At 35.7% G+C, this 19,288-nt stretch overlaps 1 protein-coding gene across 2 annotated transcripts in view; it reads left to right on the top strand.

The window, feature by feature from the left end:
- Nucleotides 1-19,288, top strand: part of Ctl2 (Choline transporter-like 2) — a 387,011-nt gene that overhangs the window by 30,467 nt on the left and 337,256 nt on the right. Inside the window, exon 2 of one of the 2 annotated variants that reach the window (XM_090371992.1) lies at nt 5,576-5,714. The exons of the other annotated variant lie outside the window; for it this stretch is intronic. Coding sequence (XP_090228118.1) covers nt 5,693-5,714 — 22 coding nt within the window. The 5' untranslated portion in view covers nt 5,576-5,692. The remainder of the gene's footprint in view (nt 1-5,575; nt 5,715-19,288) is intronic. 2 annotated transcript variants of the gene reach the window in all.

Raw genomic sequence — 19,288 nt, 5'->3', positions numbered from 1 at the left:
GGTAAACCTACCTTTCCACTTCTAGTTGTCCACCAGCCATGATTTTCTTTTGTTCTGATAAATTTGTTGAAGATAACCTATGTTTTCTTGATGTTAATATTGAAAAAACCGAACTTTTTGCTTTTATTCTGCAATTACGAGGTAATCTGGGTATATTCTTACCGTGCATACGCCATATCCAAAAATTTCATTACTTCATACAGCATGTCCCCCCCCCCTCACTTTTCTTTCTATTGAATGCACCATGAATTGTCAAACTAATAGAGTAAGCTTATCTGCGAAAAGATCTAAACCTCCCAAACACTTCCTAGTCCATTTCACAAATATACGTGGTCTCTCAATGATGTCCATTTCCACTTGCAGTCTGCCAAACCTCATGTATTTTTTTCTGACAGAATATCAGTTATTGGTTGATTCAACCAGTGCATATCTCAGTTGCCCAAATTATTCACTGTATGATTCCTTTCATCTCAAAGGTAGTACTTGTGCATATGTCTGTTCCGATATTCCCTGTCAGAGACTTGGTAATTTGGAATTTCCTCTTTTCGACCTTCCCTGGCTTAAAATCTCTCTTCCTCATTCTGTCAAGTTCATCTGTTGTCTCTACCGTTCTCCTGACTCCACTAATCACTTGGAGCTCTCTGACTTCCTCTCTTTGCAACTTGACTTTCTCTAGTCCAACTTTCCTAACAGTGAGTTAATTTTCCTTGGTGATTTTAATGTTCACAACTCCAACTGGCTTCCGTTTTCTAGTCACACAGACCCAGCTGGTCGAGATGCTGAGGCTTTTGCAATTACTAATGACCTTGCACAGATTGTTCATTTACCTAGCAGAATACTGGACAATCCTAACCATACAGCCAACACGCTTGATCTTTTTCTCACAAACAACCCTTCTAAGTACACGGTCGAAATGAATGGTCCTTTAGTCACCTCAGATCACAACTTGGTGATTGTCTCTTCTCCAATGGATCCTTTATTTCATGGTTATTTCCAACCTTGTGTTGTTTGGCATTACAAGAATGCAAAATGGCATGACCTGTGAGATTTCTTTTCCTTGGTCAGATTATTGAACTTCAGATGTCAACGTTTGCTCAGATTGTGTCAGTGAAATTATTCTTGTAGGAAAGGAATCCTTTATTCCACACTCCACTTTAAAATCTTGTCCTTTATCTAAACCTTGGTTTTCCAATAAATGTGCTGCTAAGGCTGTTCAAGAGAAGAACGTTGCATAATATTGGCTTGTTTCCAATTCTTCAGTTTTATTTTCTACCTACACCGAAGCTGGCAACAATTGTAAAGCAGTTATTAACCAGTTCCAAACTAGATTTTGAAAAGGCTGAGTAGAAAACTTGCTTCTTGCCCTAATGGTAGCCGGGCATTCTTCTTGAGATGTGACATGCCCTTTTCCATTTTAAATGCTTTGCTCTCTTAGCAGTGTCACAGACCATGGTTTGGTCTCTTGCCAAAGCTATTGGCTGCAACTTTTGCCCATCTCTGCTCCCACCTCTGTCAAAACCAGATGGGTCTATTGTCACTTCAGCCAAGGATAAAGCTGACTTGCTAGCATCCCAATTCTTCCAACTCACTTTTTCACTTTCTTATTCCAAAGGTGTTTTTTCTTCTGCTTGGAAATTTGCTCATATCCAGCTAGTTCCTAAATAAGTGTGACAAATCCCTCCCATCCAATTATCGTCCCATTGCAATTACTTCTACTCTTTCTAAAGTAATGGAGAAATCAATTAACCGCCAACTCTTAATCTACCTAGAATCCTTCCATCTGATCAACGGTTGCTAGTGTGTATTCCATCAGTGTCGATCCTCTGGTGATATTCTGGCTTATGTTACCCATTTATGGGCAAATTCAATGGAAAAGTTTGGTTAAAAACAAGCAGTTGCTCTTGACATCTCAAAGGCTTTCGATCATGTTTGCCATAGAGGTCTTCTAAACAAGCTTCCATCTTATGATTTGCCGACTGTTTTTTGTAATTGGTTATCCAGTTTTCTCTCTGACCTGCTCACTGAGAGCGATGGTAGATGGCTCTCTTCTGTGGAGAAGCATTAGTGGAGAAGTCTTCTAACTTCTCCACTAATGCTGGTGTCCCCCAAGGTTCAGTTCTTTCCCCCATTATTTTCCGTAAAGTGGAATGCACATTGCATTCCACTTTCCAGTTTGAGAAACCTTGCCCTGCTCAATCAGCTTCAACTTCTCAAATATCCACTACCAATTCCTTAAATGCCGATTTCCAGGTAATTCTCCAGAGGGCAAAGGCAACTTAGTTGATTTCAAGCATTGTAAAACTCAGTCCTGTCTTATATCTCCCAAAAAGGATTCTTCAGCTCCTATGCTTATCTTTGGTGACACTCTGATTTCTAGGCAAGATATCTATTTTGGGGATTACTCTGACTTCTAATCTCTCTCTTGGCACAAGCACATTACAAATATTGCTTCCTCTGCTTCTAAAAAACTTGGTTTTCTCTTTCACTTTTGGCGTTACTTTTCTTCTAAACAGCTGTTCACTCTGTACAAATCACAAATCTGCCCTACCATGGAGTATTGTTCCCACATCTTGGGTAGTGCCCCTGAAACCTCTCTGAGGCTTTTAGATTCCATTCAGAAGAGTGCAGTTAGGTTAATTAATGACTCATCTCTAATAGTCTCTCCACTCACTGTCTTATAGACGTACTGTTTCTGCTGCATGCCTTTTCTACAGATACTTCCATGGGCACTGTTCTGAATTGACTTCTATAATTCCCATTTTCTCTCTCTTTCAAAACAGTCCAAACATGTTCTGTCACTAGCTGACATACATTTACTCTCCAACTTCAAACTCACAGAACCAGCTTTTCATCTTCCTGGTTTATTCATTCAACTGCTGTTTTCTGGAACAACCTTCCTTCATACGTATTTCCTGAAAATTACAGTCTACAGAAGTTCTGTCTAATGTCAACAAATATCTTCTTTCGTCTTCTCAACCTCCAACCCAAGCATGGTACTAAGTATTATAGGTACTAATATCTCTCGTTTGGGGTTTTCATTAAAAAAAAAAAAAAAAAATTCTTCAATGCTTTGCTGCAATTCTTCTGGATCATTGGCGATCCCAATTTAGCTTGCAAAAAATTTCTTCTAAACAAGCAGAAAATAGTTTTGGGGAGATGATTGTTTTCTTGTTGGATTCCTTTTTCTACGTTGATCTGAACTTTATCATTGTTGACTCACTATTGATGCAATCACCTTTTTCATATGTTGATTGGAGAATATTGATGTAAGGTCTACACCTTGATCTATTAGGGCATTGATTATTGCTTGTTTTGTGACTGAGTTGAATACTTTTTCTTAATCGATAGAGGCTACTTATAATGGAAGGTTGTATTCATTGTGCTGCTCTATAACTTGCTGCACTGTTTGGATACGATCCATTGTACTAAAACCATTTCTGAAACCTGCTTGTTCTTTGGGTTGCTGCATCAAGTGTTGTGCCTGTTCTTCTTGAAAGTACCTTTGTGAAAACCTTGTAGACAATTGGCAATAGGCTTATTGGTCATTAGTTTTTTTAAATTTGTCTTTTCACCTTTTTTTGTGCAGTAGGATGGCTTTTGCATTTTTCTGTGCTATAGATACTTTGAGTAGAAGGCATTTTGAAATTAGTTTGGCTAGAGCTTTACATACTTCCAGTTGGCCACCAGCTTTCAATATTTCAACAGCGACTTTGTCAAAGCCCTGCTGCTTTGACATTTTTCGATGATTTTATAGCATCTACTCCTCCTACCAAAATTTCTGGTACAGCTCCTTTTATCTAGTGTTGGATCCAGTTGTCTTTTACCCTTATAAAGATTTGAATAAAATTCTTCCACTTGTTTTAGTATTTGTTGTTGTACCTTCTTCAAGCTTCAAAGCAACCATTTGGCCTACTGTGCTTCATTTCTCATCTCTTTTTCATCATGGAAATTTTCTTTTGATTCTCTGGTTGGTTTTTCTAATTTTACAGTAGGTGCAAGGATATAGGCAGTGTCTACAATAGTCTTAAAGACTTTGTTGTTGTTATCAGTAGAAATATCTGTCAGGAAGGTCTTTCAGCACATGAAAACGATTGGACAGTTCCAATTCAAAGTTTCAACAATTTTTCAATAGTTGGTTAGTATCGATCTTCTTCACTTTAGTTGTCTTGACCAATTTCTTTTGTTCTTTCTTGCAATGAACTTTGATTTTTGCTCTCAGTAATTGATGGTTGCTTCCAACATTAAAATGGTTTAAGACTGAGCATTCAGCAAATATATTGTTTTGTTGTTTGGCAGCATGAGGTCAGTTTCACTAGTATTTCCAAGAGGCCTCTTCCACCTACATTTTCGTTGGGCCTTTTTCTTCAAAAATGGGTTCATGATGAACAAATTTTGTTTGTCTGCAAATTCAATTAGTTGACTGCATCATCTCTTTTTCCAGTTCCATATTGGCCAACAGATCTTTTCCTGTTTTGGATCTTACCAATTCTTGCATTGAAAGAAATCTTCCATTACAGTTTTAAAGTGGTTGTCGTCCTGCTTTTAAATGTGCAATATCTCTTCATAGAATTTAACTTCATCACTATGGCTACCTGTAGGAGCATAAGCTTGAATAATTGAAGAGAAAAGTGACTATTTCTCTGTGGTGGAACTGGGTTCCATTTTGTTGATCAGGAATCCAGTTCCACCACAATATCCATTATTTGTTCCTTTGTAGTAACGAATATGGCTACTGTCCATCTTCATCCTTTCTTCAAATCTCACATAAATTGTTGATGTCTCAGTTGATATTTTTGAGCTCTTCTAATAGTTCTAGGCATGAGTCTGTAATCATAGACCAAATGTTAAGCGTTCTAGTGTCTGAAGCCCAAAGGTAGTCTGATTGAACCTAGTGATTCCTAGCACCCTCTACCATTGAGCTGGTCTGCCTGCTGCCATAGGCAGTTCCTTGCAGGCCTCCTGGGAATGGGAGCAGTTTATTTTGTTGTGAAGCTGTGTTGAGGAAATGGACCATAATCTGTTACACTGGTCCAGTGTGGATTGGCAGATTTTAGGTTGATTTAGTGTGGGTCTTAGTTTTGATCTGTCCATCATGGGTGATCCTGATAGGGGTCTACACTCGTGATGGTGTAGTCCTTAGCTTCGTTGACACATGCAAACACTCCCGCCATGATTAGGCGTCAATCCATGGGAGTGGTTTGATAAATACAATATGGTATATATATCAGGACATGAATTTCCATGTAACAATAAATTCAAGGTGCAATAATTTATGCGTTGTAGTCTTATAAAGAAACAACAAACATTAAGAGAACATGAGCGTAATTGCAGAAACATTGTCATGTGAGTTAGCATGGCATAGGAAATATTAATATGAAAAGAGCATAATGATAAAAATTAATAAGCAGGCTTTGCACTTATCTGTATAATGAAGAAAATTTGACTATTTTAATGATTTTTTTATATTTTTATCATTTTTGTTTTTATTATTTACTGTACATCAGTTTATTAAAATATATTTTAATGATAGAATAAAATATATACAATAAAATCACTCGATTATCTATTTCTTTAGCAAGCATGTTTACCTGCATGATGACCTGTTGAAAGCTTAAGTTCATCTTTTATGTTATATCCTTCTTTTCCTCCTGCTTTCAGTTAAGGAAAAAAACTGTTTAAATTCCTTTGAAACATGGGTATCAGTAATAAGTCAGGTATTTATTTTTTTAATTAATTTTTTTATGAATGGTATGTATGAAATTAAATTTCCCTGTTTCTACGTTATCTACTTGACTTTTCTACTGTATAATTAACACGTTAATTGTCATGAAACACCAAAGTTGGGTCTTTGCATTTTTTGATTCAATAGACCTTGAGATTCATCGTGGTCTCACACTGTTTAGATGTTTGATTTATGCAAGACTACATTTCAAGTAGGTGGTCTGGGGAACCCAAATATACCTCTACATAGCAATTATATGAAACTCTAATAGACAATTTGACAGCTTTATTGACACCCTCCCCTTCTATGTTTCCTTTATTGTATTTCAAGGCAGAAATGTAAGGAACAAATTCACAGAAAAAACTCAATTCTAAAATTTATAAAAATATTTATACAGTAAACCCCCGCTATTTGCGGGGGTTATGTTTCTGAGAAATTCCGCGAATACCGAAAACACGAATACTGAGTTATGGCTCCCATAGTAATAAAGGGGTTCCGTTCCAAAGTATAAAATATATAAGAAAAACTAGTCTAAAATTTTGTCTATGTATGTATTTATGTACCTTCATAATAATATTTTTGTTTGTTTGTTATTTGGTTTTTAGGAGCATTAGCAACTAAGGCCATATTGCTCTGGGGTTATGCGGTGGTCATTCCCTGACCTTTCCACATCCTCCGTATTTGGTGGGCACGGCCTCTAACCGCGGTCTAATCAAGAAGCGTGTGCTACGCACTGCTGCTCCTGCCCACCTGGCTACGGAGGCGCCTCTTCATAATGACTATGTACATAGACAGTACATAGTGAAATGCAAGCATATGGCATCGAAATGAAAATAATAAACACTTTAATATTAAATGTAATATTTATTAGAATTTCAAACCAGCACCTTTGCTAACTAAAAAAACTTATCCGCCAGTGCTATCACCAGTTTCGCTAAAGTGTTGATAAAGGAGTTTTGCCTTTTCACGAATGATGAGTGAACTTAATGGAATTTTATTTTGAGTTCGGTCTTCTATCCACAGATTTAAAGCTTTTTCCATTTTTTCTAATTTAACATTATGAGTTACAGAGAATTTTTGAAGCAATTAGTGCATTTTCACGGACACTATGGCAGATTTTTTCTTCCGATTTCTTGATTGATCGTACCGTTGACTCATTGATTTTATAATGTTTTGCCACTGAGGAGACATTTTCACCATTAGAAATTATCTAATAACTCAATTTTATTCGCTAATGTCATCACCTTCTTTGATCCTTTTCACATTTCCGTTGTTATTCGTAGCCATATTTTTGTGCGGGTTAGAAAGAATTTGTCCACAATAAAGTCACTTTCTTCCGTTAACACACTCGAAAAAGTCTGTTTTACACTGCAAAACGGTAGATTTATCATTTTGTAAGCATATCAATTTATAAATTTATTCAATTTATAAGCATATAAATTAAAAGCAAACGACGAAACCTTCCATGACAAGCACATAACACATACTGAACAAGGATTAGCGAGAAACATCCATGCTCGCGATTTTGTCATCCCTCTCCCCCACCCACTGAGCGCTGTTTTGACCGGGAAAGATTTTAGCCACACCCATGTTTTTTTATGGCAAAAAATGTTCCCGGCGATTTAAAATTCACATTTTTTTTTTAGGTTTCATTTTATATTAAATCAGAGACCGCGAATGTGTGAAACTGCGATTACAGATACCGCGAATAGTGGGGGTTTACTGTACTCCTAACTAAATATTCAAATCATGGTTACATTTGCATGAACTTTTATATTGGAAAATTTTTGAAAAATAAAACAGTATTATTCCAGTCAAATTCTCTGTAAAACTCAGCTAAATCAAAAAGTATTATTACTTTTTTGTTTTATATTTTTGATGGAGGCTTGTCAGTTTGTTCTCTGAGTCACTGTTATGGCTTTTGCTGTACATTCTGTTGTATGGATGTTTCTATTAGGTGGTCTGGGGAGTTCAAATATTATCTCACACTGGTTGTGTTGTTTTTCTATATAAGTTGACTTAATTACTCTTTATATGATTGCTATGCAACTTTGCAAACTCATGTCAACTCTAGAATTAAATGGCATAAATATAAGCAGCAGTATGGCAATCATACATCTGAATTATCTCATAAAAAAAGAAAAGACAATAAAGAAAGGAGATTTTTGTTCATTTTCATCATGAGTTGGCAAGTACAAAGGTCAGGCATTGTGCTTGATGGTTGTTTGATCTCCTTCGAAGAAAAAAAAATTTGATGCCTTCATAAATTTTTTTCTTCATTGTTGTTGTGTTTTATGTGTTAAGTATATTTTGTGAAGGGTTTACTTTGTTAATATCAAATAGTTTTTGTATATATGATAAAATCTAGTGAAAAAAATGAAATTCTCAAAAATCTGGCACTTCTTGGAACTTACATAAAAAATAAAACATCCAGCCTTCACCAATCTAGAAATTACTCCAAATCCCTCCTTCCTGCTTAATCAGATGTAGTTATGGACGACTCAATGTTAACCTGCATCACTTAATCCAGCAGCCATCGCATCACTGTTTGTAACAAACATGGTGATGTGGTCACCTGACAGGTGCTAACCTTGTTTTTGTATTTTCTGGAAAACGATTTTGTTTTTTGAATTCTGTTTTAAGTACACCAATGCTTGATCTTTTACTAATTGATCACAATACTTATCAATAAGATTTTGAAAAAAAAAAATTTTTCATGAAAAATTTAAATTAAATGTTTTCATACCTATATCATTTTTGTACATTTTTTGTTTCAGAATACTGTTAGGAGTGGAAAAATTCAAACTTAGGCCTATGTGTCTATTAATGTTTTGTTGAATAAATAAAGGAATAAACAGATTGATAATAATCAAAACAAAAAACCATTTTACAATTAAAATTGGACAGTAATTTTAATTGGAAAATGGTCTAATGTCTAATTTTAATATCACGTTCAAAAATATCCTCCCAAATGTGACAAAGGAGTTAAGACAACAATTTAGACCATTTGTTATCTGAACTCTTATACGTTAAACCACATATATACAGTGTTGAAACACCGTATATGTGTGGTTTGATTAAGAAATTCACTGAATGCTACAAAAAATTTAATTTTATTTAATGATAAATGATTGTGTTAATATTCTTCAGTATAATCTACTTCTGAAATGATGCACTTGTTGTGCCTGCTATTGACACACAACATTTGTGGATGTCTTTTGCAGATGTCCTTAGGAGTTTGTGTTTGATTGAATTTCTTGAATTTATTCAAATTGTTTTTCCTTTTTCCTTTAATGTCTGTTTTAATTTTGGGAATAGCAAAAAGTTGCATGGTTTCAAATCATAAAAAAAATTTAGGTGTGGCACAATGGGTAGTTTTTGTCAGTTTAAAATTGCCAGATGACAAGTGACATAGCCCATTGATGTGAAGGAGTCAAACCATTTTGTCTTTTTTTTATTTTTAGATCATTTACAGCAGATTGCATTTCTTTGCATTTTTGTCTCAGCCTGCAGAGAACATTCTGATAACAGAATGTTATCAGAAGTTCTTAACTGCACCCAATGCGAATTCAGTATTTTTTACAGCATCAAGAATGTTATAATTCCGCCAATAATCTTGAATTGAAAGACTGCCTATTCCATCAGTAGCTTCTACCAATTGTAATAAAGATCCTTTTAGGTAATAAAGTTTAAAGGAAGCTATAACACCTTGGTCCATTGGCTGAATTAATGAACTTGTATTTGCTGGAAGAAAGGTAACTTTCACATTTGGGTGCAGATCAGACAAATGTGCTGGGTGCATTGTCAAGAATAAACAAAATTTTGAATGCTATGTTGTTCTTCAGGCAATATCTTTTTGTTTCAACGCAAAAGCAATTTAAAAACAAATCCTCGAATATTTTAGCTGTTATCCAGGCTTTTTTTGCTGTATTTTCAATGAACTGGTAAGGAGCTTTTTGATATTCCTTTAAAAGCATGAGGATTTTCTGACCTATAAATTAGAAGCAGTTTACACTTAAAGTTACCCTTTGCGTTGCCACATAACAAAAGTGTTAACCTATCTTTTACAGCTTTGAAACCTGGGGTGGTTTTCATTTTCTTTTGAAATGAATGTTCATCTTGGCATGCACGTCTAAAATAAGCCAGGTCTCATCAGCATTAAACACTTGATTTGCTAGATAGCCCTCAGTCGCAATAACATCCTTTAGTTTTCGGATACAAAGAAGCAGCTGCCGTATCTGCACAGGCTGCTTCACCCATTAATTTTAGATTGTGAAGACTCTGATGTTTTTTAAAATTTTCAAACCAGTGCTTACTGGCCTGAAAGACATCTGCATTGGATGGACTGGCTTCTTCTTGTAAGCGATTAAAAATTTGCAGCACTTTGGTACGAATAATATCTGAACTAAGAGGCATTTTCTCTTTTGATTAAGATCTTCTATCCAGAAAGCAGGTAATTTTTAAATTTTCTCTATTAACGGATTTTTCACTTTTGTAGTACTTTTTGCAGCCTGATGTGTAATAGATAACTGAACTTCTAATTTTCTCAGCATTTTCCCTAATTCATTGAATGCTAGATTCATTTATGCTGTATTTCTTGGTCAATGTTACAATATTTTTGCCATTTTTTTTTAACTGCTCAATGATTTCTAATTTTTCCTCTAAATTAAAAATTTTTTTTGTTGTAGTTTTCTTCATTTTAGGCACTAATTAAACACACTTTATATAGACAAGAAATATTAAATCAGCAAAAGCAATGCTTACCAATTAAAAAACTTTGTTGTGCGAACCAGAAAAAAGAATCTGTCTGAACAGCAAATGTAGGATAACTGATGAAGGGGGTTCCCAAATGAGGAAGTTGCTTCAAAAATAACCGGACAAACATACCACCGTTTGTTGCTATGTTTGGTTATAAGAATCAGTTTTGAACACCTTTGTGATATTTTTCTAAAGCACATTTCTGGAGGTGACCTCCAGACCATAAAAACAATTTGTACTTTCCCGTTTATTGGGCTTTTCTGTTAGTGCAATCTAATTATAAACGGATAGTACTAACTCAATCTTATCGCATTTGCAGTAATACCGACAGTTGTGATTTTATGTTATTATGGTGAAGCTTTGTAAACAAAAATCGCACAGGTAGCGAAACTCTCTGCGCAATCTGAAATCTAAAATTTTGGTAGTAAATACCTGACCGTGCAATAGTGAAACCGTGTAAATCGAGGGATGACTGTATTTTGAAAATCGGCTGAATGTGCAGGACAGCCAGCAAATGGGACAAAGGCAGATTGATGATAAAAGAGGGGGGTGAAAAAGATGTGGAGAGAGAGAGACAAGACAGACTTGACTTGGAATGATGTAGTGCAGGCATGCAAATACATCAAGATAAGTCTTGATGTATTTGTAAGTCTTTATCCAAGCACAGAATGGTCAATGCTGAGTGATCTATTTCACAGTGATCATTTTCCAATCATCAGTTCAATTCAAACACAGGTAGTGTTATGTTCTAAAGGCTGTACTTCATGGAATTTTCTGATTAGACCGAGGTTTGAGCCCGTCACCACCAAATACGGAGGATGCAGAAAGGTCAGGGAATGACCACCGCATATCCCAGAGCAATATGGCCGTAGTTGCTAATGCTCCTAAAAACCAAATAACAAACAAACAAACAAACAACCTTGGAATTTTCATAAAGCAGACTGGAAAAACTATTCCACTTGCATCCTACTTGACAAACTCTATGTACAGAAACAGCATATCGATGACGTAACTGATCATATTACCAGCCATATATTATGCAACAGAAATTTACATTCCAAAATCTGACCAGTGCAAGTGTGTACATCAAAATCTGTGGTGGAATGAAGAATTCTCCAAAGCAAATCGATAAAAAACCGCGCTTGTAACCAGTTTTTCAAATTCCCATGTACCACTAACCTAATTGTTTCCTACCAAAAACCCAGAGCAATAGCAAGACAAATTAGGATGAAAGCAAAACATGATTCCTAGATTAACTTTGCCTCAACTATCAACAAAATTACTGATTCTCGTATCTGGAAAAAAATACAAGCTCTCTATGGGAAATTTCTACCTACAATTCCTACAATCTACGATAATAAAATGGAATGGGCATGACTTATCCTCCCCAACTAATATTGCAAATGCTTTATCAGAATCTTCTTTATCAGAATCTTATGTGACCTCCTTTCAACGCATTAAAACTGAAGAACGTCATAAATTGAATTTTTCAACTAGACTCTCACTTCCCTATAATTAACCCTTTACTTTATCTGAACTCAGAGACTCCTTAAGCAAATCCTCAAATAGTGCAGCCAGACCAGATGGCATTCACTATAGAGTATGCTAAAACATCTATGTGAAGTCAATCTCTACATATTATTACTCTTTTATAATCGGATCTTCTCAGAAAATACGCATCCTCTGCCATGGCGTCATTCCTACATTTGTGCTATCCCAAAACCAGGCAAAGATCATTCTCTAGTTCAGAATTACAGACCAATATCATTGACAAGTTGTTTGGGCAAAACCTTTGAAAGGATGGTGCATAAGAGGCTCACCTGGATTCTGGACTCCCAAAACCTTCTTTCTTATCACCAATATGGCTTCCGTAAAAACAGATCTACCCTAGATTTACTTATCAAAATTGAATCAAACATTCGTAATGCCTTCATCACGATGCAACATTTAGTGATGGTGAACATAGATGTTCAGAAAGCATTTGATACCACTTGGCGTCATGGTATTATTAAAGATATGCACCAGTTGGGGCTGAGAGGCTACCTTCCTCAAATCATTCAGAACTTTTTAAGATTACACACCTTTCAGGTCCAATATTGAAACATGCTGTCAGCATCTCACATTTAAGAAGAGGGTGTCCTGCAGGGGTCCATATTGAGTGCTACCCTATTTAAGATTTGGGTCAACAGACCAATATCTCTATGGGAAATTTCTTATTGGAACAAACAACATATTGGAAGATCTTCCAAAAACTGTTCAAATATACATGTTCAAATATCCTGCCACTCACAAAGTACAAATACTACTGAAAGACGGTCACAAATTGCTCTATCCAGAATAGAATCCTGGTCCTTACGTAATGGATATCGTATTGCCGAGCAGAAATCCACCACTATTCACTTCTGCAAGATCTAAAGATCTAATAATATTGAGCTAAAGATCAAATAATATTTCAATACCCCTTGCTAGCACTGTCCGTTTTCTTGGCCTGGTACTAGATAGAAAACTGAACTTTCAAGCACATGTGGCCTATCTTCGAACCATCTGTTTTAAGAAATTGAATATTCTCCGGTGTGTGTCATCCATGTCATGGGGTGCTGATTGACATACATTGATCCATCTTTATAGGGCTCTCATCAGGTCCTGCCTGGACTATGACTCTCTGGTGTTATGACTCTGCGAGGAAAAGTACTTTAGAGAGGATAAACACCATCCAGCATAGTGCTCTGAGAATTTCTTTAGGGGCTTTCAGAACCTCCTCAGTTCAGAGTCTTTACATCGAAGCTCACGAACCTCCGTTACATCTCCGCAGGAAAACATTACTTTGCCTATATGCTGCAAAAATCCGCAGTCTTCCTTCTCACCCTAATTGGAGATGCCTATACAATACCGAATGGGAGTCATTTTACAATAGAAAACCAAATGAAAACTGACCTGCTCCCCTTAGACTTAAAGAACTAGCTGAATCATGGAATATAGAAATTGGTAATATATTTCAGGACATGACACCATCACATCCACCTTGGACAAATATCTTTTCAATTTATGATGATTATTTTCAGCAATGGGGAAAGAACACTATCTCCTTCCAGTATCGCACAGTTACATGCAACCTGCTCTCTTTCTAACTCAAAGGCATGTGAAGTGTATACAGATGGATCAAAAACTGATATCCAAGTAGGTGCTGCAGCAGTCTTCCCATCATTCACCACTTCTGTCTCATTACCAATGGAATGCAGTATCTTCACTGCTGAGCTTTATGCTATAAACTTGGCTCTGGATCATATTACTGAACTTCTAATATCATCAGCCTTGATATACAGTGACTTACTCAGTGCCATCTCTGCTATAAGTAGTAATACTAACACATCTCACCCTGTAATAAAACAAATACATTCTAAGTTACTTGCCTGTAAGGAATTGAACCAAACTGTGACATTCTGCTGGATTTCAGGACATTGTGGAATATCTGGAAATGAAAGAGCAGATCTTGCAGCCAAACAACCAGATTATACTCTTTTGCAGACTTTTCAAACTCCATATATTGATTATAAACATATTATCCATAAAGCATGCTCCAATAGCTGGTCACTAATCTGGAGAGGTTATCCAGGAAACAAACTGTACAAAATAAAACCCGAACAAAAGCTGTGGTTCTCCAGCTTCCGGGACACTAGACGAGAAGAAACCATTTTAGGAAGGCTAAGAATTGGGCATATGCATCTCACTCACCTGTATCTTTTAATGAATGACAACGTTCCCCAATGTACATCTTGTCATGTACAACTGACCATTCACCATTTATTAGTGGACTGTCCCCTCTTACAAAATATCCGGTTAAACACCTTTAAATCGATTGCTAATACACAGTCATCGATAAATTTATTGCAGATTCTTGGGGATGATACTAATAAAACAGAATTATTTACTTTCCTAAATTGCATAGGAATATATCATAAAATATAGTTATTATTTCATATTCACCATTAGAAAGACACAATATGGCCCTAGCAGCCTATGTGTCGTTAAACTCAACAACAACAAATGCTAATAAAATTTAAATTTCTTTCCACCACCATTTTTATTTTATAATTTTTAAAATATATATATATATTTTTTAAATTACATCTTTTGATTTATATTTATTGATAATTCCCAATCTATTAATTAAGATGATATATATCACATAACCAAAAAAAATTTGAAATCAAAATCATATTCAAGTCTGCCAGGTGATCTAGATTCATTTTATGTTAAAGAATATGCCATCTGTGATGATACAAGTCACACTGTTTGAATAGTGAAGTGAACTTTGACATAAATGTTTTTGTATTAATGGTGGAAAATGATGCAAAAAAGCAAGCAGAAAAAAAAAAAAAACCATTTCACCTATCCATTTGCTAAAGGCGAGCTTCCACACATCTATTCTGCGATTATTCTTCCTCAATCCTTGTGTGTGTAGTCTGAAAAGGAGAAAGAATCCCATCAGTATTGAATTTGCTCAATCCATTCAAAGCCTTAAACACCTCAATCAGATTGCCTCACAGGTGCCTTGTGTCTAAATGCTGCAATTTGTAGAACTGAAACCTTTCATGGTAAGAGCACCCCCTTTGTTCCCCTTGCCAATCTCATTGCCTTCTCTGTACTTGTTCCAGCAGCCCATCTGTTCTAAAATGAGGGGTCCAGACTTGTATGCAATACTCAAGATGTGCCTTGACCATTGCCTTATACAATGGAACAATCACCTTCCTATCCGTGCTAGAAAATTTTCTGTATATCATTGGCAAAATCCCATGAGCTGTCCTGGCAATCTGTCTGCACTGCTCAGAGATTTTTATATCTGATTGCACAGTTACCCGGAGATCTTTATCATTTTCAACTACCCTGAATGTAGTACCACACATTTGGTATGTTGCTCTGGGGGATTATTTACTGCTTCCCACATGCACTACTTTGTATTTGTCAGTGTTAAACTTCAGTTGCCATTTCTCAGCTCATCTGCCTAATTTTTCTACATCCTCTTGCAGAAGTACAGGCAGTTCCCGCTTTAAGAGTTCCCAGGTATAAGAATATATATATATTTTCTTTCAAGTATTAACAAAATCGAAAAGATAAAAATTAATTGAAAAATATGAATTAATTGCATAAATACCGCATTTCAAACCACGCTCGTAGCCATACAATAGCGTACCCCTGCTTTACAATATTAATCTGTTCCAGAGGCACCATGTGTCGCGAAAATATCATAATATGAACCCGATAACACATTGTTTTTTTGGTTATTCATTCCAAGACCTCGGAAGTTAATTTTCGCTACATAACTAAGCTATTTATCTCTCTAAAAGGTCACTTTTATAATGAAAATTGTATTAGTTACTGATTCATATCATTAAAATGCACTACACTTTCATCATTATCATATATTCTGTTATAAGAATCAGTTTTGAATGCCTTTGTGATATTTTTCTAAAGCACATTTCTGGAGGTCACTATCATAAAACAATAAAAACAATTTTCACTTTCCAGTTTATTGGGCTTTTCTGTTAGTGCAATCATCTATAAACAGGTAGTCAACTCGATGCTATTCCATTTGCGAAAATACCGATAGCTGGAATTGTGTGTGATTTTAGTTATTATGGTGAGATGTGTTTTCCCTTCACTAAAATCTTCAATCATATAAACAACATAAATAAATTTTCAGCATTTTCTCTTCATTCCTTTATTCCAAGCTTGGTTTTTGCATCACTTTGTGTGATCTTCGGGAGACATTTGACATGCTAATGCAAAGGATAAGGAAGGAGGTCCAACTTCTAAAGAATTTTGGAAAGAATTCCATATTTTAGATGCAATTAAAATAATACAATGAACCCCTGGGACAAAAAAACAGAGAGCATGAAGTGTTTTTGGAATAAACTGTGTCCTCAGTTTATTGATAAAATTTAAGACCGACCGGGCTAGCCGGGTGGGTAAAGTGCCTGCCTGGCAACCCAAAGGTTGCGGGTTCGAATCCAGCTTCGGGCTTGGATCAAAGTACTGCAAAAACCTTGGGAGGTGTATTATGGCCACAGAAGCTGATGCGCCAACAACTACCAAAAAAAAGAAAAAGATAAAATTTAAGGATTTCAAGAACCAGCAGAGATCGTACAAAATGAAACAGAAGCAGTCGTTACTATTACTAACCAATTGCAGCTTGACGTTTCTTCATCTGATGTCACTGATCTGCTTCAAGCACACAATGGAGAGCTCACAAATGAAGACCTCTTTGAAATAGCAAAATGTGAAGAAGCTGAGGAAGATTTAACAGCTGAAACTCCTGTTTGTTCCTTCACTCTCAAGGAGCTAGACGAAGCTTTTTAACGCATAGAAAAAGCAATTGAGATTTTCGAGTAACAAGATTAAAATTTGGAGCGTACCAGGAAAGTTGCTACTGATTTAAAAAAAATGCTTATGTATGCTATCATGAAATTTATAAAAGAAAAACGAAGACTGTCTTGGAACCAAACGACTCTTGAAGCATTTCTGAAGAAGGAGATGACTCCTTGTGTTTTCAATAAACCAGCAATGAGCAACAAACTAACAAGTGCCGAGCCAACAATCAGTGATCAACGAGTGCGTATTTAGTCAATGATGATGAAGAATAAACATTCTTTAACATTTGTAAGTCATAAATAAATTCTTTATTATTATAATTTGCTTGATTTTACAAGCTATGTTTTTATTTCTTTGGATAAATCAGTCATTGTTTAAGCATAAACTAATTAGCTAACTAATTTCATTGTTGAGAATGCAACCCCTGTTTTTAATGTTACGACTATGGAAAATAAATTCCAGCTTTACGAGTGTGTGCTAGGAACAAATTAACTCTTTAAGTCGGGAACTATCTGTATACCATCATTATATACCTCATAATAGGAATATATGCTAATGCCTGCTCCACCCTGTGGATCAGTCCCCACACAGATGAAAAGGGCCATCTCCCGGAGGACCTGATCCTGGCAAATAATATAACAGTCCTAAATAAACCAGGCTGCATTGCCACTATTGTAGCCAAGTGGTCAGGAGTGGGAGTGCAGTGGCACATGCTCTTTGTGTAGACCTGGATTCAAGCACCTGACTACTAAATACAGTTGATCTATCAACCTGCACTGGACCAGTGTTTCAGATTATGGTCCATTTCTCTTAACAGGAATTGTTGAGGAGGCTTCCATCCTGCAATGGATTGATAATGGCTGCAGTTTGTAACCTCTGAACTCAAAGGATAGCAAGAAACATAATAAACAGCAAACCTTACCAGAATAAGAATACAGGTCAGATTGTTCAGTAGATTTTTCCAAAGGGAAAAAAGGAATAATAGACCTGCGGAAGATATTGAAGCACTATACAGCAGATACAAGATACAGTTGCAGTGAATTTAAGATGGTATGGGTATGAAAAAGGATGGTAGAGGGGAATGGGCTAAAATGATTTTTTAAGCAAAAAAGAATGGTAATAAGCCTAAAGGCAGACCAAGAGAAGATCAAATTGATTGTGCCAAGCAATCAAGCATTAGAAGGAGAGCTTACTCTGGCTGGGGCTAAAAATCTAACTGTAAATATTGTAAAATGTAAGAATACAATGAATAGAAGTCATGGTCCAGAAGAAGTGATTTTGTACTACCGTATTGACCTGTACATCCATCCACTAGCTATAACAGATTTGGATGATCAAAATCCTTGTACTATCTGCAGTAATCTGTCTTATTATTTCAGACAGATCCTCAAGATACTTTTACTAATATCAGTGAGTTGCTGTAATTTTCAGTATCATCAGTACCCTTTAGTTTCTTCACTCTGATTAATATTACAATTTATGTTTTAATATTTCATGGTAATATTTGGGAATTGAATGTTATGCTACTAGATGATTGCAGCCAACTAAAACATCTTTGTTCATGTGCAACTTTTACTTTCATGTTTCAAATTATTTCTGACACTTATTTACAGTTGCAGAAATCATCAAATTATGATTAATTGTGATTGTTTTTATCCTATCAGAATTCTTTTGATCTATCTACAAATAACTTATCTTCTTTCATACTGTTGCTTGTCATTTCTGTTTCCTAATTAAATTGCTAGCAGTACTTACATGCCTACAATAATTTACACATCTGTGTCATGATACTTACTTTTATGTAATTAATCTCTTATACAGTTACTTGATATAACCTTAAATGCATTACTGGTAACTTTTTAGAGGACATTTTACCCCAATTCAATGAATGAATGTCTGTTTATTGATATGAAGAAATGTAATAACTGCAAAACACACTAAATATATCCACCCTGTATTGCTGAGACCAGTGGGGGGGTTCACGTGATCAAATGACAAGTTAAATTGAAAATTTAAAATATATTTTAGGATTATGTAGTGTTAATTTTAATTTGGCTCCAGGCTCTCACAGTGGATACAGTTGCAGCCCTTCCACGCTATGTTGAAAAAAGACTTAGGTTCAATTCCCAATCATGGTGGGAGGAACTTTTTTGGGGCCTGTTTCAAGCTATTGGCTGAAAAGGTTACTTTTTTTTTTTTTTTTTTGTCATGGAAACTTGGGTTTTTATCTAGCAAAGCAACCATAGAATATGCACAATTTACAGGCACAATGTATTAATACTTCTGCCTTTTTTTCCTTGCTGAAAGAAAATGAAAATGGGTGTTCACTGCTATTCTACTTTCATGATTATAGTTTAGTTGAAATATGGATGTAAGAAATCTGTGTTGGAGTACAAACTGAGCTGCATGCCTGCTCTTGTATTATTTTGTCATGTGGTT

Source organism: Mastigoproctus giganteus, chromosome 4 (genome assembly GCF_048544385.1).
Source record: "Mastigoproctus giganteus isolate SK-2022 chromosome 4, ASM4854438v1, whole genome shotgun sequence".
Lineage (NCBI taxonomy): Eukaryota > Metazoa > Arthropoda > Arachnida > Uropygi > Thelyphonidae > Mastigoproctus > Mastigoproctus giganteus.
The sequence above is the reverse complement of the archived record's forward strand: the minus strand, read 5'-3'. Positions and strand labels throughout refer to the sequence as shown.